We start from the raw sequence: 26,704 nt of genomic DNA, 5'->3' as shown, positions 1-26,704 counted from the left end.
ACAGGTTCCGTTTGCGTCTGGGTGTTTTCTACGTGTGTAAATGCGCATGTGCATATAGGTTTGCATGTACATGCGTGTGCATGCTTGTGGAGGCCAGAGGCTAATGCCTTCTTCCCTTTCTTTCCACTTTATTTATTTTTTAGATAGGATCTCTCGTTGGCCCGGAACTTACTGTTGGTGCTAAATTGGTTGGCCAGGAAGTCTCAGGCATCCTCCTGTCTCCACCTCCCCAACACTGAGACTGTAGATACACGCGCTACCACACCTACTTTTTTAAACGTGGGTTCTGAGGGATCGAACTCAGATCCTCAAGTTTGCATAGCAAACACTTTATTGACTAAATTGTCTCCTCAGCCTTGGCTGCTATCATCATCACCACCACCACCACCATCATCACCACCATCATCACCATCACCATCATCATCATCGCAGCAGCAGCAGCACAGGGCGGCATAGATCCCTAACTGGCCTTGCACTTTGTGTTGCTGAGGATAATTCCCGATCCTCCCTTGTCTATCTCCTGGGTCCTAAGATCTCAGGTATGTACCACCATGCCTGGCTCGCTTTTAAATCTATTGAAGAACCCCCTGTGGCAATGACCACAGGATGCTGAGGTGGAATGGGAGACGGGGAGACGGGGAGTGCTCGCTCTCGGCTCCACACAAGGAAAGTAAGTTCTAAGAATGTTCTAGAAAGAGAATGGAGCTAGTGAGCTGCATGCTGTGAGAGACAGACACTAGACAGTGAGGAATTCAGCTGTCAAATAGGGCAGGAGGCTAAAGCAGGTCCAGGGGCCAGGGCAGAGTCAGCTAATGGGCAAGGTTTATGGAATAAATGAGAGAGAGAGTCCGAGGCTGTGTTATGATCCCGCTGAGGTCAGGCCTTGGAGCCAGCATCTGGGCCTCAGGCTGTGTGACCGTGGAGTTCCCTGAGGTCAACTGCTCACCTGTTGTGTGGAGAGAACAAGTCACCTCCATGCTCTCTCTCCTCAGCTTCCCTCCCTCAGGTCCCCCAGGGTTGGTCATCACTTCTCCATTGCTTCTGCCCTCACAAGCCCATACGGCCATGCTGGTGAGATGGCTCGCCCCAGGGAAAGGCACTCAAAGGCCGCTAAACCTTTTCCTGGGAAGCCACACGGAGAAGAAAAGAACCAGTTCCTGCAAGTTGCCCTCTGACCTCCAGATGTGTGCTGACACATGTGCACTCCCATAAGTAAATAAATATACTAAAAATGAACTCAGAAAGGGCACAGTATATGCAGAGACCAGAAAGTGACCCCCACCCTGTCAGGAGGGTGTGTCTGGAGAGAGGCTCCTTCAGGGTAGGAGGGGGATCTGAAACAGCTAAGTCTCCTGTGGGCCCAGAGGCTTGCCTGCTTTATTTTATCGCCGTTCTTTCATTGTTCAACAAAAATCATTTTTATATGCTCTTCTGTGCTTAAAGCTTTACAATAAATGTTTTAAAGGCAAGCAATATATATTATATGTATGCATGTACATACACATCCATATATATTTAAGCTGGCTAGGTATGGTGGAGTCTGCTTTTAATCCCAGCACTCAGGAGATGGAGGCAGGAGAATCTCTGTGAGTTCAAGACCAGCCATGCCTACATAGTGAATTCAGGAACAGCTGGAGCTGCGGAATAGAGGGCCTGTCTCAAAGCACATTCTTAAAAAACAAAGTACACTGCTGTGTGTCTGTAATTCCAGCACTTGAGATATGAAGCAGGAAGATCAGGAGCTTAAGGTGACCCTCTGCTACACATGGACTCTGGAGCCAGCCTGGGCTACACGAGATCCTGTTAATAAGTAAATAGAAAAGGCTTTAAAGTTTCTCTGTCTTTCAAACCTCAGAGATCAAACAAGATTACATTTAGGCGTGCGCCTTTTATCCCAGCACCCAGGAGCCAGGGGCAGGCAGATCTCTGTGAGTTTGAGGCTAGATTGGTCTACAGAGTTCCAGGACAGCCATGGCTACATAGTGAGACCTTGTCTCAACAACAAGAAGAAGAACAACAGCAAAACAACAACAACAAATCACTACCAACAAAACAAGCAAACAAAAGCTTACATCTGTGTTGCTATACAGCCGTCCATGACACATCAAAATGAGGTCTACTTATCATTTCAGCTTTTATTTCTGGATTTCTTATGATGCCTGGGATTGAACTTACAACCTCCCATGTTCCAGGTTGGTTTCACCGAGCCACTGTCCCCAGCCCCAGGAATGTTGTTCTTGGCTAAATAACTGTTTCACTGACACTGCCAGTCTACCAAGCTCTCTCCTGAGCTCCCAGTCCAATGGCCTGATAGTTCTTAAAGATACCTCAGGGCACAGGCATCTCCTGGTACCCAGCAGGCAACTAGTGCCCACTGAGCATGCTCCCTGCAACCTCCACAAATCCTACCACCAATCTTCCAGGTCCCTGCCGGGGTTTACTTCACAGGTGACAGTGCGTTCAGCCTGAGAATTCAGCTTGGGAGAGTGTGGTTGAGACATGGAGGAAGGCTCTGGCTGTTGACACAGTGATATGCGCCAACCGCATCCCCACCCCCCTGCCCCGCCCACCCACGGACCCTCGAGCTCCTAACAATATACATCGGATAGATATTTGCAGACAAGTTTGTCTCAGTCTCCTTAGGGATTAGGCAACTCTAAGGCAACCCTGTTCTCACAGGAGGAAGCTGAGGTAAAAGTGGTGACTTGGCCAAAGTTCACAACGGAGCAGCGCAGCGAGTGTCAGAGCTGAATCAGGCCGGGTCTGTGGGCTTGGCTCCACAGTGGATCCTGGGGATGGACGGCCAGCAGGGGTGAATGGCAGGGGCTGGGGAGGAGGGGAAGCTGCTTGGGAGGTCTCTTCCCAATCTAAGCCCACGCACTGAGTGGCTGGCTGTCCCTTCTCACCGTGTCTTGGGGAGGGAGCCCCCTGAGGATGTGGGCAGCTGACCCTGGGATACAGTGGGCTTATAAATCCTGCCTGGCCATCCTGGCCACAGTCTCCCAACAGCGGTGCCCTTTGTCATTTGTTGCTGGGGCGAGTGTCTCACTGGTCACAGTGTAACATGCCCAGGGTTCTCACATGCTCACAAATGTCCTCAGACCCAGAGTCTTTCTCCCAGCCCATCTCAGAACCTCAGAGCCTTAAGCTTACAGACCTGGCCAGTTCTCATCCCAACCTGGTCCCCAGGGACTGGGCTTTCTGTCTTGGGCTCAGGAGCTGTGTGCTTCCATTAGAAAGTAGAGATAAAGGGAGAGATGAGATGGGAGGTACTAATTTCTATTTTCCATAACACTGGGCACACTCAGTGTGCCATGGGGGGCCAGGAATGCAGCAAGGGGTGTGGCAGCTGGTAGGGAAGACAGAAGACCTGCAAGGATTGATGCTGAGGAGAGCCTTAGGGCAATCAGGAAGGGCCTCCTGGAGGAGGTGACTTGGGCTGAGCCCTGAGGGTTGAGGACGGTTTAAAGAGCCAGCAGCTGGTAGCCAAGCTCACCGCAGGACACCAGCTTCCTTCCCCACAGGCTCCTGTCATCCTGTATCTAACCATGGCTGTCCTCTGTCTTTTATCTCATCTGAGAACCAGATGAGAACCAGAGAAGGATTCAGGTTCCTGGAAGCTGGGGAAACTGAGGCTGAAGAGGGGATGGATTCAGGTAGTGCTGCCTGGGTACTACTTGTGGCCGGAGCCTGATGGCTGCGACTCCTGCGGGTCACCGGCTGTGTCTGGGAGGACCAGGGTTGGTGCTGGGCACGGTCCCCAGCGGAAGGCGCCCGGCCCTGATTGGAACAAGGTGGCGACGCCCCGCCGGTCGCATTGATCTCGCCCGGTGTTCCAGCCCCGGGGCGGGGCCGCGCTGGGCGCTTTGCCGGCTTTCCCAGGTGTGGGGACACCCCGGGGAAATGGCTTTTCATGTGGTTGTGGCAAAGCCTTGCCACCCAGCATGTGGGGGGAGGAAAAGGAATGGGGGCACGCTGGCAGTGAGGAGGAGGGTCTGGAGGCTGGAGACCCACAGCCAGCCAGTGCCAGATCCCAGAGAGGGGTCGTCGGGGCTCCCGAAAGGTTGTGGGACATTGTGTTCCCTTACTGTCCTATTCCCGCTGTGTGCCACATAGGTTTGGGACTTAGCCCCACGTACACACAGGGACACTGCTGCTCCTGTGCTGAGGGATCTGCCTGAGTCAGAGGTTCTTTGTCTTAGTTCTGGGCTGCGGATGTAGCTCAGTTGGTGCGGGCGCCTAGCATCAGGAAGCCCTGGACGCAACCTTCAGCAGCTCCGAGTGAACTAGAGATGGTGGTTCAGGCCTGTAATCTCAGCGGAGGTGGGCATGGGGTGGGATAGTGGAGGATCAGTTGTTCAAGGCCATTCTCAGCTACCCCGGCTCTTCCCTCAAAACATACAAAAGAACCCCCCAAGAGCCCCAGGACCAGGTTTTAGATATGAGACTGACAATTGGCCCACACTGGAGGGAGGGGTTTGGGCAGAATACCCCTGTGTCCAGTTTGCCTCACTGGAGACACAGGTCCACAGAGGGTGTGCTGAAGTGACTGGACACTGAGTGGCCACCTAGGAGACCGCGGAGGGCTATGGCACGCTACTAGTCTTAATGGGCATTTTCTTTCTGGTACCCAGATAGGTCTTCTAATCAAAACAAACTTGTAGTACATGGATTTATTTGTATGTGTGCATCTTCAGGCATGTGTGCGGAGGTCAGCTTGTGGGAGCTGGTTCTTACCCTCCACCATGTAGGATCCAGGGATCGAACCAAAGCCATTAACCGTGGCAGCAGGCACCCTTACCCCTGAGCTATCCTGCCCACTCCAGTTCTTTCTGAATCTCGAACTCAGATCCCTCATGCGTCATGGAATCCTCTCTGATCTGGGGCTGGCAGCCCTAAGAAGTCTGGCCCTTGTCGTCAGTAAGCACCCGCTCACTGGTTTCCTGAAAAGTGAGCACTCTCAGACTGGCTAGCTGCTTAGCAGCATGGGGCTGTACTGGGACAGGGTTGGGGGCAGTGGAGGACAAGGAGGGGTGGGGGCGTCCCTGATTGCCTGCCCCTTTCTGACTGGCCTTGATGGGATTCTGTGAGCCTTGTTCCCTCCTATGCTCTGTTTTTGTTTCCTTCTAAACTGTCCCTCCACCGCCCCAGTCCATCCACTGAGATCTTGAGCATGCCAGTCTCTTCTACTCCCTGCCTCAAGGCCTCTGCTGGCCTGCCCGCCCGCCTGTCTGTCTGTCTGTCTGTCTGTCCATCTGTCTGTCTGTGTGCCCAAGTCAATTCAACTCTGCCTGGCCCCTCCTCCTTCTCTGAGCCCCCTTTGCAGGCAGAATCATAGTGATGTCTACCTCCTAGTCCCAAGATCCGGGGATAAATCATCTTACAGGGCAAAGGGGACTTAGCAGATGCCGTGCAGGTTAAGGCTCCAAGAGTAAATTGGGTTATGCAGGTGGCTTGGAGACTAGTCTGGGCTACGCAGGTGGGTGTGGAGGCAGTGATGAGAACAGTCAGAGAGGCATGGGGAACAGGCCAGAGAGCTGTGGGGACAGCAGGGGAGCCGGCACTGGGAGGAGATGGGACCCATCAGCACTGGATGGGAAGACGCTGGAAGCCAGGAGCCAGGGACATGGGACGGAGCCGGAGCAGGACCCAGCAACTATGACAACCCCACAGCATCAGAACAGAGTGTAACTCAGTCCTTTGCTCTCGTCGGATTCTCGTTGGGATTTCTGGCCACACTGTGCTCGTGGTCACTCTGGAGAGAGGCAACGAGTGTCCTGGGTCCGGCTCCTCAGCAGACATCAGTGCTCTGCAGGCAGCTCTTGTCTCCTGTGTCCTGTGTCACTGGGAGACAAGAGCTTTGCTCTGACTAGAGTCTCCCACACAGAGCAGATGGGAAGACTATAAGCCTGTCCCCACTGCAGCGATGTTTCCTTGTTCACCTGAAGTCAGGAAACCTGGCTGTCCTGCATTGTATGTGGCTCCTCAGTCCCTCCTCCTCATCTGAGGCAAATCCTGGCTACACACCCGGAGCTCAGCACATGCTTGCCTAATGGGTGGAACAAGTGGATGGATGCTCTAGCGCTTAGCCTAGTGCACTCTGGCTCCAGACCATGGCCAGGAAATGGAAAGCAAATATTCTGGCACTTGGGAGACTGGAGGCAAGAGGAACATTACAAGTTTGAAGCCAGCCTCGTCTACAAGGTGAATTGTAGGCCAGTCAGGGCTACGTGGCAAGACCCTGTCTAAGAAAACAAAACAAAAATCAAGCCATCTCTATACCTGGAGTGGTGCTGAGCTCTTTCTAACGGTCTATGCGTAATGGCCCGGTGATGTCATTAACTCATTAACCCATTTTCCAGGGGACAAAACCAAGACCCAGCCAAGAGACTCAGCTACAGAGTGTAAGAGCTGGGAAATGCCAAGCACTCAAGAGGAGCAGGACATTCCAGCCCTGTCTCCCTCCTTACCCTCTTCTCACAGCAGAGTCTCTATTAGCCCAAGGGGTCTTCATTTTATGGCTACCAAACTCCTATGCATACACCAAAGCCCCATCTTCATTTCCCCTCTCTGTGAAACTACCTCCAACACTCCCCTGCCTCCTTGTACTGATGTTCTGTGAGGACTTGCTGGTGGCCCTTGCCTTTCCAGGACTGTGATGCCCTGAGGACAGACATGGGTCATTTCCAGCTCTCTGGAAAGGAACAGAGGCTTCCCAGAGCTTTGCAGACCAGGCAAATGAGTGAAGCCTGCCTTTCCCACTCCGGGCCTCGGTGTTAGAGTTCAGAGTCCACAAGAGGGAAAAGAGAATCCTTCACTCCCTCCTCTCTTAAAACAAAACACATATTTTTCTGGGTATGAAAATAATACCTATTCATTAAGGAAAAATTGGAAAATAATAGAATTATGGAGAAGAAAATTAAAACCACCCCAACTCTGCCACCCAGAACCATGCTGGCATCTGCCCTTCGGATGCTCCTTCCTCCTGTGTAGCTCTTACTGCCTCCTTCCCCACCCACCCCCACCTCCCTGCCTCCCTGGGCTTCTTTGCTTCCTCCTATAATGCTGAGAACGGTCAGTGCTCACTGTTTGAAATGACTCCATGTACTGTCATCGAGTTCCTTCCATGATGGCAGCAACTAGAGGCTGCTGAGCCTGGCCCCCAGATTGGGCCACCATTGTGTTGCCTTGGGCCAACAGCCCAGCTGTTTAGGGTGTCCATGGATTTCCATCATTTTGAGGGACACCCTCTCGGATGGAATCGGTCACATCCCTGACCCCACCACCCTTAGGACAAATCCTGGAACAGAGATGGCCAGGCCAGGACTGAGTGCTCTGCCACTAGCCCTCCAGCTGTTTCTCAGGTGTTCCTAATGGGCAAGAAACTGGAGGCACAGTCCCTTTTCTTCCCAAGAAAAGCCAATTCACACCCAACGACTCCTGGCTCCATCCAAGGGTGAGAACACCCGACACCCATTTTTTTTTCGGTGCTCCATTCAAGCCATGTCAAAGGCTTTCCATCCGTCTCTGAGATGCTCAGTTTTAAGTGGATAGTCATAGGTCAGCCGGGGCTTAGGATGCTGTGACCTCAGGCTAGACAAAGCTCACTTTTTAATAAACCCCAAGCTGGCCAGGCACCGGATCCGGGAGATCTGTGTTCTTGGAGGTGGGAGCGGTTGCCTCCTGTCCCACAGCAGAGAACACAGAAATGCCACGGCTGGGCCTCACCCACAGAGAATTTGCTGAGGCCCGTGTATAGCTGATTTTCCACCGCAGGCTGCTGGCGCTGTTATTGAGAGCTGAGGGACTGGGGGGCATTGTGGTCTGGGTAGCTGAGCCCTGCTCTGAGACACCTGCAGCTAGCTGTCAGCGGCCACAGTCTTATCTTTGCTGGGCATCAGAGTGAAGCTTAGGCCTGACAGTGAGGTAGCCAGATCCTGCCTGCCTGGAGTCCCCTTCTCCGGTGCCCTGGGAGTTTCTCCTTCCTCACCTTTCACTGCTCCATGGAGTGGAGCGGGCTTGGGGGTAGGTAGCAGGGAGAACTTTCCACCGAGCCCCTCTCCACAGTCATCCTGTGTGCTCACAGGCTTCATTCCTGCTGTGCTGCATCCCCTCCCCGCCCCCCACCCCAAGACAAAGCATTCACCATGCCCTGGTGATAGACGATTCATTTTTAGGCCGCCTCACAGGAAGAAGAGGCCAGAAATGAGCTCTGGGGTTGCCCAGGACCCTGGGGACCCTCCTATTTGCATGTCTTTCCCCATCACCCCGAGAGAGCTGTGGATTTCACCTCACTCCTGAGAGGCTTCTCAGCTCTGGCACAGGAGACCGGAATGGCCTGAAGGTCCCTGGTGTCCCCCTGTGTGAGTGCTGAAGGGCTCAAAGCCCAGTAGCATGCCACCAGAGTCTCCGTAGCCCTCTTGCTTCTCAGAGCGCCACCCCCACATCATGCCATCACATTTGTGTTTAGACAGGAGCTGGGGTATGTGGCTGGGGTCTCTAAGAGTGTGAGAGATTTCCTGGTAAGAGAAGCAGGTCTAGCACTGAACCCCCACCCCCAGCCTCTCCATTGCCTCTCTGGGATGCCTAGGTGGGTGCATCTACTGTGGCAGGGCCTGGCTGCTGAAGTGACAGAAGTGACTGCGCCTGTATGAGGCTCTCTGCATGCACACCACACAGTAAGTGGGCACAAGGCCCAAAGCCCAAGGCCCAGGGCTCAGCATGCAGGGCGTGAGGTAGCTATGGGGTCAAACGTTGGCTGCTGTATTGATCTGGTACCAAGGAGGGCACAGATGGGAAGGACTTGGGGAGGGACTGTTCCACAGAAGTTGGGGGGGGGTGTACTTTGGAGCTGTGTGGAAGACAGGAGGGCTGGCAGCCCTGTGCTGTCAGGGCCTGGGGCAGCTGGATCTGGGGGGTGCTTGCTGGGGAGAATTGCCTTGCCTTAGCCTCTCTTATTTATTGTCTGTTTAAACAATGGGGTTCATAAAAAGCATTAATTGAGCTGCCATCCTACCCACCCTGGGACACAAATCACAAGACTGCAGTGAGAAACGGGGAAATACAGACAAATGAGCCAAACTGTCAAAGCTGGAGATCTCATCCCCTGAGAGCATGGGGGCGGGGGAGGGTGGCGTCCCAGGAACAGGGCTCCTACAGTACAACAGTGGCAAAGTTTGTCACCAGGCTCTGCATCCCTTGCAAGCCTCCTGTGGAGCTCAGCCTTGTCTCTGTCGCCTCTGACAACCCTGATGTGGGTGCTGTTCTCTTCGGGTGCGGCATTCAATATTGAGTCAAAGATGGTTGGGCACAGCTCCCTGGCTGCGGATGTCAGAGCTAAGAGGAAACTCCGAATCCATGAGTTGGTGGCCATGAGTGACCATCCACCCGCAGCCCTAGTCTCCGACATGAAACCCCAGATGCCACAAACCAGGCCCCAATCATGATCCTAGCTTGGTTCTTTGTCCAGGTACCACTGCCTTCAACCCCAGCCCCGGTTGCTGATGAAGCTATAGTCCCACTACATCTGTTTACCAGGCCTCTCAGAAGCTACCCCCCAGCACCACAGGTAAAAGCCAAGGGCCAAAGGCCCTCTCACCAGCCCCAGTGTCCACACAGGCAGTGCAAGAAGGGTGGTACCTCTTGCCATCCCAGACTACTTTAGACCAAGTCCCTGGGCTCCAGGTGCCCTCAGACCTGGACAGGCTCTGAGGCCACAGGAGCCTCATTGAGCTTGGGTTGTCTGTCCATGGTTGGTCTGCAGAGTTGGCTCAGGGTACCAACTACAAGCCCCCATGTCCCCACGTCCTTCTGCTCCTCTCCTTTTCTCACCTGCACCCCAGGCAAGGGGGGTGGTGTGGACCTGGGGTTGCACGGAAGTCTGAAGGATTCTGCAGGACCCTCAGGTCCCATCAAAGCTCACTCTGGCTGAAGGCCCTCTCTCTGTGCCTCAGTTTCCCTCCTCTGTCCACCACCTTCTGAGAGTTCACAGCCAGGTTCCACGGCCTCCTCCTCTGGGCCCTCAGTTCCATTCCTCAGGTGACAGACTGTCTCCCGCTCCCATCCCCCACCCCACCACCTTGCCATCCATACATGCTTCTCCCTCTCTAGAGTTGGAGAGACGTGTGACCAGTGCTTGAGGGAGCCTGGGGGAGCCAAAGAGTGTTCCTTCACGTAGGGAAACCCAGATTTCTGTGTAGCTGCCCTGTTGTGAGGTGTGAATGCTCCCAGGCCGCTGCCTGGGCTTGAACCCAGGCTGTGTGGTCTCAGGCAGGTGCAACAATCTCTTTGGGCCTTGCCATTTATTAAGTGGGTTTGATACTAGCATCTCCTAACCAGGCTCTCTGAGCAGAGGTATGGAAATCACTCAGTGTCTGAATCCTGAGACTACTTAAAAGTCGAGCCATTATCGCTCATACTTTCTAGAGATTCAATTCACAATTTCTCTCCCGGCAGGAATGAAGGTGCACTGAAGAGACCCCCCAGTGTCCCTTACAGAAACAAAGGGTTACAAGGAGCTGGATTGTCCCCCGGAGTCTCAAGCTGAGAGAAAGAAAAGGCTGAAGCCTGGTGCCAGGCTGAAGAGGAATTTGTCCTCTGGAAACAGGTTTTCACAGTCTGAGCATTTGACACATCTCCTAGCTATAGAGATCGACCAGAAGCCAGAGGGTGATGGTCAGGAGATGGGCGGGACCACACCTTGACCTGACTTAGCCACGCCCCTCTTGTGCTCTATTTAAACCGAAACCTCCTGTCAGGACCTGAAGATGGACTTTTGGAGTCATTGGTTCTCTGTTCCCCTTCTTAATGTGACCTCACTAAGTAAGTCTCTCTTTTTAAATTAACCTTCTCTTTAATTGGTCTATTGAGGGTGTGTGGCTGAGCCTAGCTTGTTAGAGATGCCAGGACCCTAACAACTTCAGACCACAGTGTGGATTTCTGAACCTTGCTTTTGTACTTTCTTCCCTAACACGCTCCCGTGACATCCTCTGCTGTTCCTGGCTGGAGCTGCTGGCAGGTGGGGGCATTGCATCTTTCCCTGAAACATCCTATGTCGAGGTTGGGTAGGGTGAACTTTCTAAAGACCATGCTCGATAGCATACCAAAGGCTCTGACAAGTCCTGCAACACAACCCTGTGTGATACAGCAGCCCCTGTCTTGCACATTTTGAGCCCTATGTACAGGACCCAATACCTGTGTTGAACACACACAGGGATATTCCACTTTCATTTCCTGCACTTTAGGAAAAAGACAGGAATTGGAACAGCAGCTCTTGGTAAGGGAAGAGTGGGCCCCATTCACAGACACCATTCAAGGTCCTCCCATCCCTCCTCCACTGTCTGACTCCGCCCCACATCAGCCAGTGCTCCCCCCACCAAGAGGCACTTTTGAACTTATTAGGTGCTTTTTTTCCCCCCTCCCTGCAACATCTGATGAAGTAAACAGAATCACCAGGAGTTGTCCTCTAAACTGTAAATGCATTGCGCACGAGACCTCCCGTGGTCTGAGAGAGAACGTAGGAAACAGTTGGGCGTGCCTTTAGGAGAATAGTTAAAATGAAATTAATAGGAGGCGTGGGGAGAATGCCTGTGGTTAAGACCGATGGCTGCCGTACCAGAGGACCCACATTCTGTTCCCAGCACCGATGACAGGCAGCTCACAGCTGCCTCTAACTCCAGCTCCCAGGGATCTGAGTCTCTGGGCTTCAGGAGCACCCGCATCTACACCCGCAGACCTGAGCACACATTCACACACAGACTCACACACCTGTGCACACACTCAGAGACTCGCACACCTGCACATAATTAAAGTAAACAATAAAAGTAAATCTTTAAAATAAAGCTAATAACCTGACCTCACGACACAGGCACCCAGGTACACGGAAGGCTGAGGCAAAAGGATCAAAAATTCAAGGCCAGCCTGGGCTATGTATACAGAAGGGTTCACAAGGCCAGCCTGGGCTATGTATGCATACAGACTGAATTTACATGGCCAGTCTGAGCTATAGATATATAGACTCAGTTCATAAGGCCAGCCTTGGGCAACTTAACAAGATCCTGTTTTAAAATAAAAAGCAAAAATGAGACTGGGGCTGTAGCTGAGTGGCAGCATGCCTGCCCAGCATGCACGAGGCCCTGGGTTCAATTTTTAGCACCACCACAACAAACATATGAATGAATGAATGAATGAATGAATGTTAAACATCCAGTGTACTCGCTACACCAGGCTGTGTATGGAGTGTTTAGTGTTTGTACACAATAGTGGTCGTGAGTGGCGTGAGTAGACATGACCCTGACACTGGATTCTTCTCAGCCTACAGGCATGGTGACAGCGAATGGTTTTCCTGAGGGTCTGGGGTACTCTCCATGTGGCCTCACACACGGTGGGAAACCACCCCACGGAGCATTCTAGAAGGAAAGATACCAAATGATGGTGCTTTGGTCTAGGGGGGGCGGGTCTGCAGCTTGCTTTTTATTTTTTTAAATAAATATTTTTTAATATATATTTTTTTAAAAGATTTATTTATTTTATTTATATGACTACACTGTAGCTGTCTTCAGACACACCAGAAGAGGGCATCAGAGCCACTACGTGGTTGCTGGGAATTGAACTCAGGACCTCTGGAAGAGCAGTCCGTGCTCTTAACTACTGAGGCCCTGCAGGTTGCTTTTAAACTCCGTGGATTTTGTAGGTGTTTTATGACTGGAAATGCTATGGGGTTGGGGTTGGCTGGACTGTTTGTCCAGGTGCTGTCAATGTCTCTGAAATTTGTGGTTTTTGCTCTCAGCAGTCTCATATCTGTGTGTGTGTGTGTGTGTGTGTGTCACAATGCGTGTGTAGAGGACAACCTAGGGTATTTTGTTCTGCTGTGTGGGGCCAGGCTAGCTAGCCTGTGAGTCCCAGGACTTCCCACCCCCTGCCTCCCATCTTGCTGTAGAGGTTCTGGCCTTACAGATGTGCACAGATGTACCTGGCTTTACGTGGGTTATGGTGATCGGAACTCGAATCCTCATGCTTTTGTAACAAGCATTGGGTTACTGGGCCATCTCTCCATCTCTATCCTGAAAGACTTAATGAATTTTGAACACGGGTCCTGCATCCTCACTTTTTTTTCCCCCTGGAGTGTCCCTGAGCTAGGTCTCATTTTAGCTGATTGGAGTCTCTGCTCTGTCCTGGACAGACCACAGACATGGCCATCCCTGGCACAGTCTACGTGCTTGAGAAGCAGTGTGCTTTGTCAGTCTGTCTGTGTGTCTAGGGAGGGATAAAAATAGGGGCCCGGGCAGCTTGGGAGCCCTGTGGTCTCACCACACTCATGCATGCACGCACATACAGAGCAACCTATCTCCTCTGTGCACATCTGCGCAGGCCTATTTCAGGGAGCTGCCTGTGTGTCATGGGATGTGGGGTAGCCACCACTGCCCAGCCTGCAGTCTGCCCGGACTCCACCTGCCGTGAAGTCATGCCCAGCTCTCACAGCAGGCTGTCTCCTTCCTTGTTCTTCTCCCGGGTCTTCTCCACAGGACACACAAGCTCCATCTCCAGGAACTAACTCCTCCGTGTGACCCTTTCATTCCGTTTACTCCGCATGTCTTTATCCCCCCAGATCTGCCTGTTGTGGATTTGGTTCAGACTCTGTCTTCCTCAGGAACATTCAGGAAGTCTCTGAACAGGGTTGGGAATGACCAGGGGGAGTTCTGTGGCTGATGTGGTGCATCTGGGCCGTAGGGAAGAGGAGACATGGTCCAGGTAGGAGGTGGCTTTCATGTCACACAGACCATTTGCTAGGCACTGACCTCTTGCGGAGACTTGCTTTTGCCAACCGTGACATGGTGATAACAACGACTCTGTCCACTACGTGGATTCTCGTGGAAGATAAGTGGAAATGAGACCTGACTCCCGCAGGTGCAGCTCCCACCGTCCTTACTCTTTCCTTTGGCTTTGCTGGGAGCAGGACCCACCAAACTCTCAACATCTGGGTGCATTTGGACCTCATTCATGATGCCCGTTCAATTAGACTCAATGTGTTCATACGCATCTATAGAGGTCCCGGGAGGCCGAGTCAGGGCTGTCAGAGATCTAAGCAGGGCTGTAGCAGGCTCTCAGGGTTCCAGAAGTCCTTAACTATGAGTCTTGGGGAAGGACTGCCTCTCTTCTGGGCCTTGCTTCTCCTATCTGTAAACTGTGTGTGTGTGTGTGTGTGTGTGGGGGGGTGGATATTAGCCCCAGCAGGAGAAATACAGTTGCCTGCTGTGTACACTCCTGCGTGCTTACGCACAGTAGGTCAGCAGTTCTCTACCTGTGGGTGATGACCCCTTTAGGAGCTGCACATCAGATGTTTACATTATAATTCATAACAGTAGCAGAATTGCAGTTACGAAGTAGTATCAAAATAATTTTATGGTTGGGGGCGGGTCACCGCAATGTGGAGAACCGTGTTAAATGTCACAGCTTGAGGAAGGTTGAGAACCACTGCAGTAGTGCCACCAGAGGGGCCAGCAGTACCCACAAAAGAGACAACCAGGCCAGAGGGGGAGCAGACTGCCTCTCCCAGGGAGCTGCAGAGCCCTTGCCTCAGACACAAGCGCAGCCTGGGCATCTGCTCTATGCAAGGTTCTACCCTGACCAGGGGAGATCCTGCCGTCCCTAGCCAGCAGGCCAGAGCCACGGTGGGAAAGCAGACGGAGCTGTGAGGAGAAGCAGAGAGAGTGGGTGTCCTTCAGCCTCGGCTCCCGGGAGGCCAGGGTTCCTCTTCTGCTTCCTTTCTTTGGAAATACAAAGCAGGGTCTTCTTCCTACTGCTATAAGTAACACAGACTCCATGTTGAGAACTTCCCACAAAGCCTCTGGACTCCGATGGCTCTGCTCGCTTCCGGTGACCGGAGCTGCTGCTGGCATTTTCTTTCCTTTATTTTTTTTTGCTCGAAGATGGCCTTGCGAGGTTTCCTTCCCTTTGCCGAAGGGACTTGACTTCATGTAGGGAACGGGGCCAGGGAGATGTCAGGGTTTCCCCACGGGCCCCACTAACCCACGAGGAACTCTGCTCCCCACCTGCACATGCAGGACCTGTAATCCTTCCTAAGACACCCTGGATCTGGATCAATGCTACTTCCCAGAAGCACCTGAGGCCTCCAGCACCTGAGTGAGACCTAGAGGACATCTTCCGAGGGACAGTTCTTGGGCAGCAACCAGCACTCCCAGGTGAGGTGGGCTTGGGACGGTAAGGAAGCTCTCCTGTTCTCTGCCCCTCCCTTCATCTTCTTCCCTTTCCTTCGGGACCTTCAAGGGCCCCCTCCCAACATCTGCTGCCTCTCACATTAGCCACTCCCTCTTCTCGGCAGATGTAAAGGGGCCAGATGTTGCCCGACAGATGTTCAGGTGGGAGACAAGAAAGGACCTACATCAGTTCCGGTCCAATGGCAGTGGAGCCCTGGCAGGAGTTAAGGCTCCCCTGGACTCTCCTCGGGAAGGTGTTTGGGTGGGTGGTACTGACCGTGGCAACCTTCAAAACTGTAACTTAGACGCATCTCTCCTCTCCGCCCACACGCAAGTCTGAGCCTTGTGCCAAAAATGCCTTTCCCAGACTTAAAAGAAAACCCCAAAGAGGAACCTAAACCTCCGAGCCGCCAGCACCCATAGGCTAGGAGAGCTCTGGCTCGGTGTTCAGAGAAAAACCAGCCAGCGGAGGGGAAGTGAGGAGGGCATGGAAATGCGCATGCGTGGAACAGCAGTGCCCTCTCATCCCTCCCTCAATCACCAACCCCGCAGGTTCCCCATCCCGGACCCTCACCCCGCGCCACCGCAGCAAGGGACACTCCCTGGAACTCTCTTTAGATGCTTCAAGAGTGAGGGGTGATGACAACAGGCATCCCAATTCTTGGGAAAAAACGGCTCTTAAAAGGGTGGCCTTGAAGCGGGGTCTTGAGGAGAAAGGCAAGGCTCCTACCTTCTATTAGTTCGCAGCTTTTTTTTTTCATTTGCTGGAAGAGGAAGAATATGGATTCAGAATATTTTGTGGCACTAATGAAGGTCTTGGCCGTGTCGAGCTCTGCACTACCCTCATTCTATCCCTAGGCCTCCCAAACAGCTTGCGCTGGGTGCTGTTAATGTCTCCCATTTCACAGAGAGAACAAGCACAGAGAGGTGAGGCACTTCTCTCTAGGATGCACAGCAAAGACGTGTCTAGAGCCGGGTTTATACGGCTGAATTGTGTGCTGTGTCCTCTGCCCCACGCACCATGTGCAAAGGGCCTCGCAGTCTTTCTGAGCTGCCCAGCTCTCCCTAGAAAGGCGGGAGCCATATGCTGGAGAATGAGCAAGCCTGAGGCTTCAGACAGGAGGCCAATGTGCAGCAGACACTCTTAGCCTGTGCCGTGCACGGGGCCTTGGGGGTTAAACCACATTCCCAGCCTCAACCCCTTCTATACAACTGGTCAATTTTCCTCTTTGAAATTCCTGTTAGTTCCTCTCTCCTCTCCTCCCCCCACTCTGACTATCTCTTATTCTTCCTCTCTCCCTCTCTCTTCCTCTTTGTCTGTCTTCCTCTGTTTTTCTCTGTCTAACTCTCTCTGTCATTCTCCCTCTCTCCCCCTCTCTTTCCCCCATTCTCTGTCTGTCTCTGTTTCTGTCTCTCTCTCTGTCTCACTCTTCCTCCTCTCTCTTCCTTTCTGTCTGTCTGTCTCTCTTAGTCTGTCTGTCTCTCTTTGTCTGACTCTATCTCTGTTATTCTCCCTCTTGCCCCCTCTTTTTCCCTTTCTCTGCCTGTCTCTGTCTCTCTCTCATTTTTTGAGACAGTTTTAAATATCTCAGGCTGACTGAACTTGCCGTTAGAGGGGAGCGATGACCTTAAATGCTTGATCCCCCTGCCTCCATCTCCCGAGTGATAAGAATTATAGGCACCTTCCACTTGATGCAGTGCTGAGACTCAAACCCAGACCTCACGCACAGGAAGCAAGCACTCTACCAACTGAGCCTCCTTCCTGGCCCCAGCTCCCGCCAAACAATGGGTAAAATTGAGGGTTGAGGGAACCAAGCTGCTAAGTAGCTTCAAGCCATGAACCCTGAACTAAGTGCAAGGTGAGCAGCAACTTCCCCAGGGGTCGAGGGAAAAACTCCAAAACTGGTTCCCCTGGAGCTAAACCGAACCTTTCATAAGCCTGAGCCTCTCCTTGGGGCTCTCTTTCTTCATCTAAGAAACAAGGAGGGTGCTGTCTTCTGCCCACTCCATCTTTCTTGGGAATAACTTCTTATTGAGGTACTGGTCTCAGTTCTTGTCCTGACTGCTGAAGGCGAGACCCAGTTTGTCCTGCCCCGTCTCTCCACTCCACCATGAGTAGCATCCAGGGCTCTTCTCCAGGAGCTGCTGTTTCAAGGTCTGTGATGGTGCCCAGATAGGACACCCAAGCTTGGAAGCCTTTTTTTCCCTCTTTCCTTTCCTTCCTCCCTCCCTTCTCAGTAAATGACTCAAGCAGTCTGACAATAGCTCTGGGAACTGAGGCTCAGAGTTCCAAGGTTCTGGTTTGTTGCAGATGATCTTGGAGAGACTTCTTGGTGAGTGGGTGATGGAGATGTAGGCCAGGCTGGGATGTAGCTCAGCAAAAGCACACTTACCTAGAATGCCCAGGGCTCTAAGTTTAATACACACACACACACACACACACACACACGCTCACACTCACAGGCACATACATATGCACATGCACATAAGCACACACACAGAAACACACATGACACACTAAGCATAGGTCTGCGGATGGCACAAAACCAGACATGTACACCAATCAGAATAGAAGGGCAGCTATAGCCATGTGATTTTTGACAAAAAAGCCAAAATGCACATTGCAATAAAGGTAGCATTTTTAACAGACAATGTTAGGAAGACTGGGTTCCCCTAGGATGGAGAGCAAAGAGGGGTACTTAACCTCACCCTTCACAGGAAGAACTCCAAATGAGTCAAAGAATTTTTTTGAGGGCTTATTTACTTTTTCCTTATGTGTGAGGGTTTGCCTGCATGTATGCATGGGCACTGCATGCATGCAGTGCCCGTGGAGGTTGGAAGAGGGCGCTAGACACCCTGGAACTGGAATTTTAAACGGTTGTGAGCCTCTGTGTGCAGGCTGGGAATCAAAGCTGTGCAGTCTAGAAGATGGCTCTTAACCTCCAAGCCATCTCCCCAGCCCTGGGTCAAAGGTCTTCATGTCAGACCAGAGACTCTCTGTCGGAAGAAAACGTAAGGGAAACACTTCCAGATACAGGTTGCCTTTCTGAGTGGAATTCTCATTCAGGCAATTAAGGCCAACAACTGACAAACAGGACCTCGTGGGATGAAAGATCGAAAGGCTCCATAGAGCAAAAGGAGCGAGTCATACAGGCAACGGCTTACAGAATGGGGAGAACTGGTTTGCTTGCTCTGTACCTGACAAATTAGTATCTAGAATATACGAACAACAACAACATTATCAACAACAAAATGAGCAGACAATTCTCCAAAGATGAAATGCAAATGGGCAATAGATGTTTGAAAAACGAGCGTCCCCAGAGTAAGACAATCAAAACCCACACTGCATGCAAACCCCCCTCCACAGGCATTAAGAAAAGCAGCAAACTCTGGCCTGGCGAGGCACGAGGGAGCCTTTCTGTACTTCTGGTAAGAAGCTGATCTTGCTACCGTGCAAGTCAGTTAGAGGGTCTTCAAGAAACTAGAAATAGCTGGGTGTGGTGGCTCACACCTTTACTTCTGGGATTATGGAGGCAGAAGCGGGCAGATATCTTTAGTTTGAAGCCAGCCTTGTCTACATAGCAAGTTCCAGGTCAGCCATGACTACGTAGTGAGATTCCCGTCTCAAACAACAAACAAACAAGCCACCCTACAAATAGAATTTCCACACTGTCCAGTTATACTACTCCTGGGCAGTCACTCAAAGGAACCCCAGCGCAGCCATAGAGGACAAAGGAAAGTGTGTGTGTGCATGTGTGTGTATGTGTGTGTATGTGTGTGTGTGTACTATATGCATGTATGTATATATATATGTATATATATGTATGTATATATATGTATATATATATATATATATATATATATATATATATATGGATTTTTTATTCATAAAGAAGAAATCAGACCCATCACACGCAGGAAGATGAGCAGCTACAGACAATCACACTGAGCAAATTAATTCAGCTTTAGAAATATCAGTAGTATGTTTTCTCTCGTTTGTGGGGCCTAGACTTTTATATAGATACCTACAATCACATATGCATAGATGACAAGAAAGTGGAAGTGAAACTGTCCAGGGGGCCAGAGGACCAAGTAGAGGGGGAGGGGCAGGCAGGGAGAGGGAGGGGGGATATGAAGAAAAATGCTCCAAATATAATATATGCATCCGTTGATTAAAAAAAAAATAACTTAAGAACTTTTACATTTAAAAATATTTAAAAAGAGAGGCTGCCAATGGCAGCTTCCTAGGAGTTGGGGTCATGAGCTGACCTTCTGGATGCAGCACTGAACCCCAATTCAGGGTTGTCTCCCCACCTCTCAGAAAGTCAGGTCTGCCAGATGCTAGACTTCCTTCTCAGTTATTCCTCTCTTCTTGTCTTACAGAGTCTTCTGGAAGGTCATGTGTTCAGGCCCCTCCCCTTCAGGTAACCAAGCAAGCCCCAGCTTTGATGTGGCCACCTCAAGGCCCTTGCCATCAATGGGCCCACTATCTGACCTGCAGGGCCGCCAGGGGCCGCCGGTTGGCCGTAGTGGGTGCGGATGAGGCCTGGATACACAGTCCCACTGTGTGGGGCCAGCTCACACACACCCAGACCCTGTGGGCAGTGAGGGGCTACTAGGAACTTCTTTCCAGCCTGGGGGTGGGGCGAGACAGGGTGGTTTGAGGAGATGGTTTGTAGGGAGGCCTTAGGAGCCACCATCAAAGAAGCCTGGTAGACACGGCGCCATGGTGGGTGGGGAAAGACTGGCGGACACTCATTTCCCACCAAGCTCAGTGGAGGAGAAGGCCATGGGGTCATATGCTCAGGGTGAGCACAGGATGGGCTGTCAGTGGGGGCGTCCTTGGGCTTTGAGATACTGGGTGCTACATCCCCCCAAATCTCCCTGTTGCTGGCTGTAGGCTAAAGCTTCGGGAAGAACATAGACCTCTGTCCTGCTCTCTCCCCCTTCGGTGCCATCCAAGTCAGGCAGTTGAGGCTAGACATGATGCGACCCATTTTGCCAGCACCCGGCTACCACACAGGAATGCCCACGCCCGAGAGCCCAGTTCCCGTTTCTCCCCAAGGTCTGAGCTGCCCATTGACCCCAGCCTCTGAGCAGGGTTCTCTGTTCATCTGGTTTTTGTCCATAGCCCCAGAAGGTTGGTGATCCCACCATCTCCTGCAGAAGGGGAAACTGAGGCACAAGGTGGCGAAAGGATCTCCCCCATGTGAGCTAAGAGAGGCAGCATCTAGGCTTCAACTAGAAAGTCCAGGTCCAGAGTCTAAGCTTGGCAAGTTTTGTGCACGTTTTGTGGAATGGCTGAATTAGCAAGTGAAAGCCATCTCTGCACAGGGTGCCCCTAAGTCTGCGTGCAAGCAGTGCCACCCACTTCTTCAGATCCTGACGTTCTGTCTGTGAATGAGCAATGCCAGGGACCTGCAGCTTGGAGGTACCTTAATGCCAAGAAAGGCCTCGGGTTGCCAGTCCCCAACAGAGCTTAAGATGGCCCCTTGGCCCTCCATTCTCTCCTTGGCTTCTGGTGCAGGAGAAACATGAGGAAAACCATGGGGTGTCCTGGGCCCAGTGAATGGCCTGATTCAAGGGCAGGATTGAGAAATCATGAAGGGGGCCTGGGTAACTTCTGGGAGGTTCCACGCAAGCCCTGCCTGACTCCGAGAAGGCCCAGTTGCCTGTCCCCTGTTGCCTCCAGAGTCTCCACACTGTCAGTTGAGCATTGATGCCCAGAGGCAGGGAGGGCATAGAGAGACGGATGCCAGAGAAAACAGAGATGAAGTTATTCTCTTCCAATCTGGGGGGGGGGGGCTCAGGGCTCCCTGACAGCTCAGGGGACCCACCCTGGGTGGGGTCAGGGACACACAGAGGTTGGAGTCAGCCTGTCCTCAAAGCACCAACTCTAACTCACACATCCTCATTTACCATGAAAGAATGGCACTCAGAGACATCAAGGGCCTTGCTTGGAGTCACACAGCACATGGGCATTGGTGACCACCAGAGGACTGAGCTTTCTGCCAGCACTGCCCAATTCATCGGCATGGATGAATTTTCAGATCTAAACCCAACACACGCTGATTCCACAGTCTGGGGCGGGGATCAAGCTCTCTAGGAGTGGGGCTGGGGCCTTGCTGAGGGAGTGAGGAGGGTTGGCAGGTGTTCGGAGAAGGAAGGACAGGGGAAGTGGAGAGACTGCAGGAGAGAGAGCCACAACAGGGATCTCTATTGCAACACTCCTAAGGTGGGGGATCCTGAGAACCAGTGTGTGGGAACGCGATGGTGTGGGGGTTCATGACCTAAGCAGAAATCCAGGGGGTCCATCACCCCGGCTGGAAACAATGATAACTTCCCCTCTGTTAGCAACCTTGAAACAACTTTTAGCATCTTTTTTCCAGCATGACGGTGCCACTAACGGAAACCACAGGTTGTGTTCGGAGGGTCATGGCAGATGACCCTTTATGTCTATCGTCAGCACTCCCCTCCCCACACCCCGAGTTATACTAGTTTTTCAATCCACAGGGAGGGCTGCTGTCACTCAGGTGTCTCCAGAGAGGCTCGAGGTCACAATTCACAAGCTGGTCTTAATATATTGGAAACTGATCCTGAGGCAGGAGCTGTGGGGGTTCTAAATTAGAGAGCTGAGCAAGGAGAGAGATAGGAGACAAGGGCAGGGTATCTCTTTGGGATCTCCAGGCTGCCTGGTGATTCCAGCCTCCCGGTACCTTCCACCTGCTGACTAGGGACCAGTCACTCTGCCATATGACCTCTTTCTTCTTGGGCCAGAGCTGCTATGACCCCATCTTTGTCCTGCCTCCAGCTGCCGTGTCCAGGGCTTTGTGTCAGGACCCCCATCTAAGGCAGCCAGCACTAGCTAGCCCTGTCTTCTACGGTTCCTTTGTTTTAAGTTCAACTTCTCCATCTTGCTCACGGAGGGCAAATGGTTTTTATAAACTCTTATTTTCTTGCCGAGCAATTACTTTGAACTAATCCCGAAGACTATAAAGGGTGTGTACATAGTACAACTGCAGTGGTTGGATGTTACAGGACCCAGGGCAAACATTTATCGTCAGCCACAGCCAGGTTTGGAGGAAGCATCCCTTCTCCCGTGGCTCAACCACAATCAAAGTGCGCAACCTGCCTCAGGCTTCCCAGGTCATCAGGAAAGAGATACACCTTATTCTTAGACCGGTTCTTGCCACACAGACCCGAAAGTGTCCCAAACCAAGTGCTGAGCACTGCCATGGTCACAGGTTACAGCTGACCATGGCAGACCTCTATGTCTTACCTGGCCACTTCAACTCAAAAAAGGTACTGTCTCCCAACCCTAGAATTCTAGAATATTCTCCAGAGGGGCTAGTCCCCCTGTACAGCTCAGACAACAGAACACCACAGCTACAGGGAACTTGTCGGAGGCAGAGACGTTAGTGGCCTATATCGGGTCATTTGTTGAGGTTGGCACAGCTGTGTGGCTGAAGCTTGGGGACCTGGGGTCCCCTGATCTCAGGTGACAGTTTTGTGGACTCCTGCTAAGGAGTAGGAAAGTGGCCGAGGTATGAGAAGCCAGCATAACTCAAAGGCCAGAGGCAGGGCAGGCCTCTCTGGGATTTAGCCTAAACCAGACATCTTGGCCCGATCCTTGCTGAGGGACACATCGCAAAGTTCTGAGTCCTTCTGTGCCACGAATAGAGACAAAAGCCACCCCCAAACACCTTCCTCTGTGGCCAGTACTTCAAACTTTCCAGGGGCAGGGTCTCCCACAGTATCCGCCCATGTTGAGCAGATTCTCATAGAGGCCTGTGGGTCCTTTCTCCACCCTTTGTTCCCACTGTCCTGAGAGTGCGCAGAGAATACTGGGGGTGCTCCTTAAGATCTTAAGGCCTGGGCAGAGCCCTGGCCCTGCTGGCTTCCCATGGGCCTCCCAGATACATCTGACCTTTGTCTGTTTGAGCCCTGGTCTGGGCAGATTATCCCGGTGCCCTGTAAAGGAGGCAGGAACCGGAGAGCCATGCTCTTGCCTTGCTCTCTCCATCCCAGAACCCTCTGAGGTCTATAGGTGGCCACTGCCACTGTCACAAGCTTGACCCAGCTGAGAATCAAAGTCACACCGCGACGCTCATACCAGGAGACCACGGAGGCCACCAATCCCTCTCCCCACTTAAGTTCTCAGAGGCTAGCCGCTGAGGTGGCCAGAGCAGCGGATTAGAGAGTAATGGTCTGAGAACATTACAGCTCCCCACCGGAGAGAGCTGAGCCGATCCCCGCCTTCAGCACTTACCTCGTATGAAGGTTGGTGTATAGTTGGGGAAGGAGTCAAAGATGCTGTTGGAAGCCATGTCGCACGCTGACAGTGGCAAGGACTCGGCCTCAGGGGGTTGGGTTCAGACCCACTTGGTTGGCTGCTGTTTTGTTATATATATTTTTTCAAGTTGCTTTCGAAAATAAAAAAGGGGAGGTGTTGACTTTTTTTTTTTAAAGTTTGGTTTCTTTTTTTCTCCCCCTGCTGCTACAAAAAAAAAAAAAAAAAGAAAAAAAAGAAGAGAAAGAAAAAAAATGGGGAAAGAACGCGAGAGCGTCTGTGGGCGAGAGAGAAGAAAATCTCCAAGGAAAGAAAGTTTCGGTTTGTACCCAAGAATTTGGCTTCCCAGTCCCACAGGAATGTCTAGCCACAAATTTTCAACAGCACTATGTGCAGAGTATCATTAAATGGTGGGAAGGGGCTCTGGGCAGTCAGGGCGGAGGAGCCCGGGGCTGCAGCAGCCAGTCCAGACTCAGCAGCCTGGATGAATGAATGAATGAACGAGGCTCACCCTCCACGGAGCCCAGGCTGTGGCAGGGGCCAGGGTGGCCAGGGGGTGGGGACACCAGGAACCAACCAGCTCCTCGCAGGGCCCTGGAGGCGGCGAGGGCCTGGCCTTGTGGTTCTGTGGTTGAGGGACCAGACCTTCCCAGTGTCAACCCAATCTCACATCACAGGATGCAAGAAGCCAGCTCGCGGCCTAGGTCCATTGGCTAGGCCACTGTCACCTGGGCTGTGATGTCACGGCCCCTTAGAAGATCTTGTGGCTACATGCTCCCCCTCCTTTGGAGGCTGAAAGGAAAAGAATAAAAAGAGAGAGAGAAGGTAGGCTTTCTGTTTGTGGATCTGGCTTTACCGTGGAACCCAGGAAGCCGAGCTGGGAGCCGCTGAGTGGGTTGTGGTTTGCAGTGGCCCCGGAGACCCCGTCATAATGAAAGGCAGTACTGACCTGCTGACTCTTCCCCAGGAGCCAAAGCTTGGTTCCCCCAGAGGGCAGAGGACCCCTCCCCATGGCTGTCACTGCCCTGGGCTGCGGCTGACACCCTGCCATGCCCGTCACCACACTGCCAGGCAGAGCCATCCACATATGTGGCTGGGTGGCACTTCAGGGGGTTTTATGGGAGTTGGGATTTATGTACAAATTGGAAACACATGAGGTACAGCTGCTGTGGCCTGCCCACCAAGAAAGGCCTTGCTTGGGAAAGCTCTGTGGCATGGTGGCGCTGGGACCTAGGACCGCCCCTCCTCCCTGCTGGAGCCTGAGGCCTGAGCTCACTGGTCCAGGGCCTTTGATGCTCTTAGGGTGTTACAGGCAGAGACCCTGAGCGTCCTGACTTTGCACCGGACAGGCCCCCTGCCGGGTGTGCCAAAGCTCAGAAAGGCTCAAAAGACAAGGAAGACACCTTACTCTGTCTGATTCTGTTATCTCAGAAATCTGTCAGGTAAGGGACAAGGGGAGGGTGGCTTTTCCTTTTTGCCTCAAGAGATCTTCCCTCCCAGTTCACTGGCCACACCACAGAGGCCAAGGCCATGCAGACAGCCCAAGTTCTCACTCACAGCCTTCTAAAGCGAGATTAGAACTCCCACCGTCAGCTCCCCTACCCAGGCCTCAGTCAGGACATCATGGCGGCCTTCACTGCCCTTGAAGCTGTCTTCAGACCTCAGAAAGATGCTCTGCAGCCTGGGCTCCATACCACCTCTCACCCAGAGAATCCAAGCCAGGGGCCAGGCCCCAGGACCGGCCTTGACTCAGGTCTAACACTTAGGGAGGAGGGGCCTATTTAGGCCCTTTCTGCCTCTCAGTTAACAGGGTTCTTCTGTCAGAAAGAAGTGTTCCGTCTGAAGTTTAGGTCCGGCCTTCTGTACTGCTGAGGTTGGAGGGAGTTTGAGTTCCGACCGGTGGAGGTAGCTGAAGGGCTCTGGAGACACTTTTGGGTCCTGAAACTGCTAGGCACTGGGGCCTTCCACTTTCCTTCCCTTGGGCCTCAGTTTGTATTCCTGTAAAATGGGGATGACACCTTGGTCGGCGGAGCCTTGCTGACTGAGGGTTTGGCACATACTGGTTTCCTCGGTGGAGTCTCCATGATGCAACAGGGCTCTGTTATGAGTAAGCCTGGCAGGGAACCAGCACGGTGGTGTAGGGAGAAGGCTACTTTATTCCCACCAGTCAACTGGCCTGGCCCGGCCCTGGGTGTCAGGGTAGTGGTAGAGGGGACACCTGCTCGGGGGACTTTGGAGGACTCTGGAGCCTGCAATGTGAGACAGAGCAGAAAACGACATGGCAGGAAGACCCCCCTTCCCCCAGAAGTGGAAACTGAGCCCCCCCAACCCCAGGTAGACAGACTCATCCAAGCACCCCAAGTGAGTCAACAGGACCCTGCTCCCCGCTCCCAGCAGTGGCTGTTTCCACTGTGCCAACACCGCCCCCTCCACTTTCTAACTTCTCACCCCACCCCGCTGTTTTTTCCACATCTCCGTGTGCCCCCCAAGCCCTTGTCATTTGATCACCTTGAGGGGTTCTCCCTTTCTGGAAACTGAGCCTAGGCCCAGGAACTGGAGGGAGCCTAAGGGGCGTATGAAGGGGCTCAGGGGCCCATCCTAACCTCTGGTCCTGAGCTGCTGTTCTCCTGTAAGGCAAGCCATTACTGGCGAATCCCAGGCAAGGTCCTCACCCACCTTTCCCTTTGAGAGACTTATAATTTCTTCATGCAGGCATTGGGGGCGGGGGATGCAGAGGCTAGAACCAGCCGTGTCTGAAGCCTGCTTTTGTTTCTAGGGTGCTGTGAGATCTTGCAGACCTCACTCTCTGAACCTGGTTTCCTGGACCATGTGGCCATCTGTGGTACTCCCCCCACCAACCTCGCCCCCCATCCCCTGAAGTTAGAGGAGCCAAAGAGAAAAATAAAACACCCATGAATAGAATCGACTCATTGTTGAAGCCCAGTCCCAACTCCCTCCCTCCCTCCTTCCCTCCATCCCTTTCTTCCTCCCTCCCTCCATCCCTTCCACTGTGTGTATTGGTATGCATGTAGGTCTATGTGTAAGTCTGTGTGCATGCATGTGTGCATGTGTGCCTACGTGCCTGCAGAGGGCGGTCGTTACCTTGAGGTTCTCTTTCTCAGAGCCCGGAGCCAAAGCACGGCAAGTGATCTGGCCGGGCTGGCTGGTGGCCCCGGGGCCCTGCCTTGGGCACCTTCCC

General features: G+C 52.6%; 1 protein-coding gene and 1 long non-coding RNA gene across 2 annotated transcripts in view; one reads left to right on the top strand and one right to left on the bottom strand.

The window, feature by feature from the left end:
* Nucleotides 1-24,003, bottom strand: part of Runx3 (runt related transcription factor 3) — a 57,346-nt gene extending 33,343 nt beyond the window's left edge. The window contains exon 1 of the mRNA NM_019732.2: nt 23,485-24,003. Within this exon, the coding sequence (NP_062706.2) occupies nt 23,485-23,542 (58 nt within the window). The 5' untranslated portion in view covers nt 23,543-24,003. The remainder of the gene's footprint in view (nt 1-23,484) is intronic.
* A 268-nt stretch (nt 24,004-24,271) lies between these two features.
* Nucleotides 24,272-26,427, top strand: Gm16225. The gene is made up of 2 exons (XR_003955124.1): nt 24,272-24,330; nt 26,282-26,427. It is a non-coding gene; the product is annotated as a predicted gene 16225 (long non-coding RNA).
* Nucleotides 26,428-26,704: the final 277 nt, after the last annotated feature.

The sequence above is a fragment of the Mus musculus genome, chromosome 4 (genome assembly GCF_000001635.26).
Source record: "Mus musculus strain C57BL/6J chromosome 4, GRCm38.p6 C57BL/6J".
NCBI lineage: Eukaryota > Metazoa > Chordata > Mammalia > Rodentia > Muridae > Mus > Mus musculus.
Note: the sequence above shows the minus strand (reverse complement) of the source record. Positions and strands in the feature narration are given on the sequence as shown.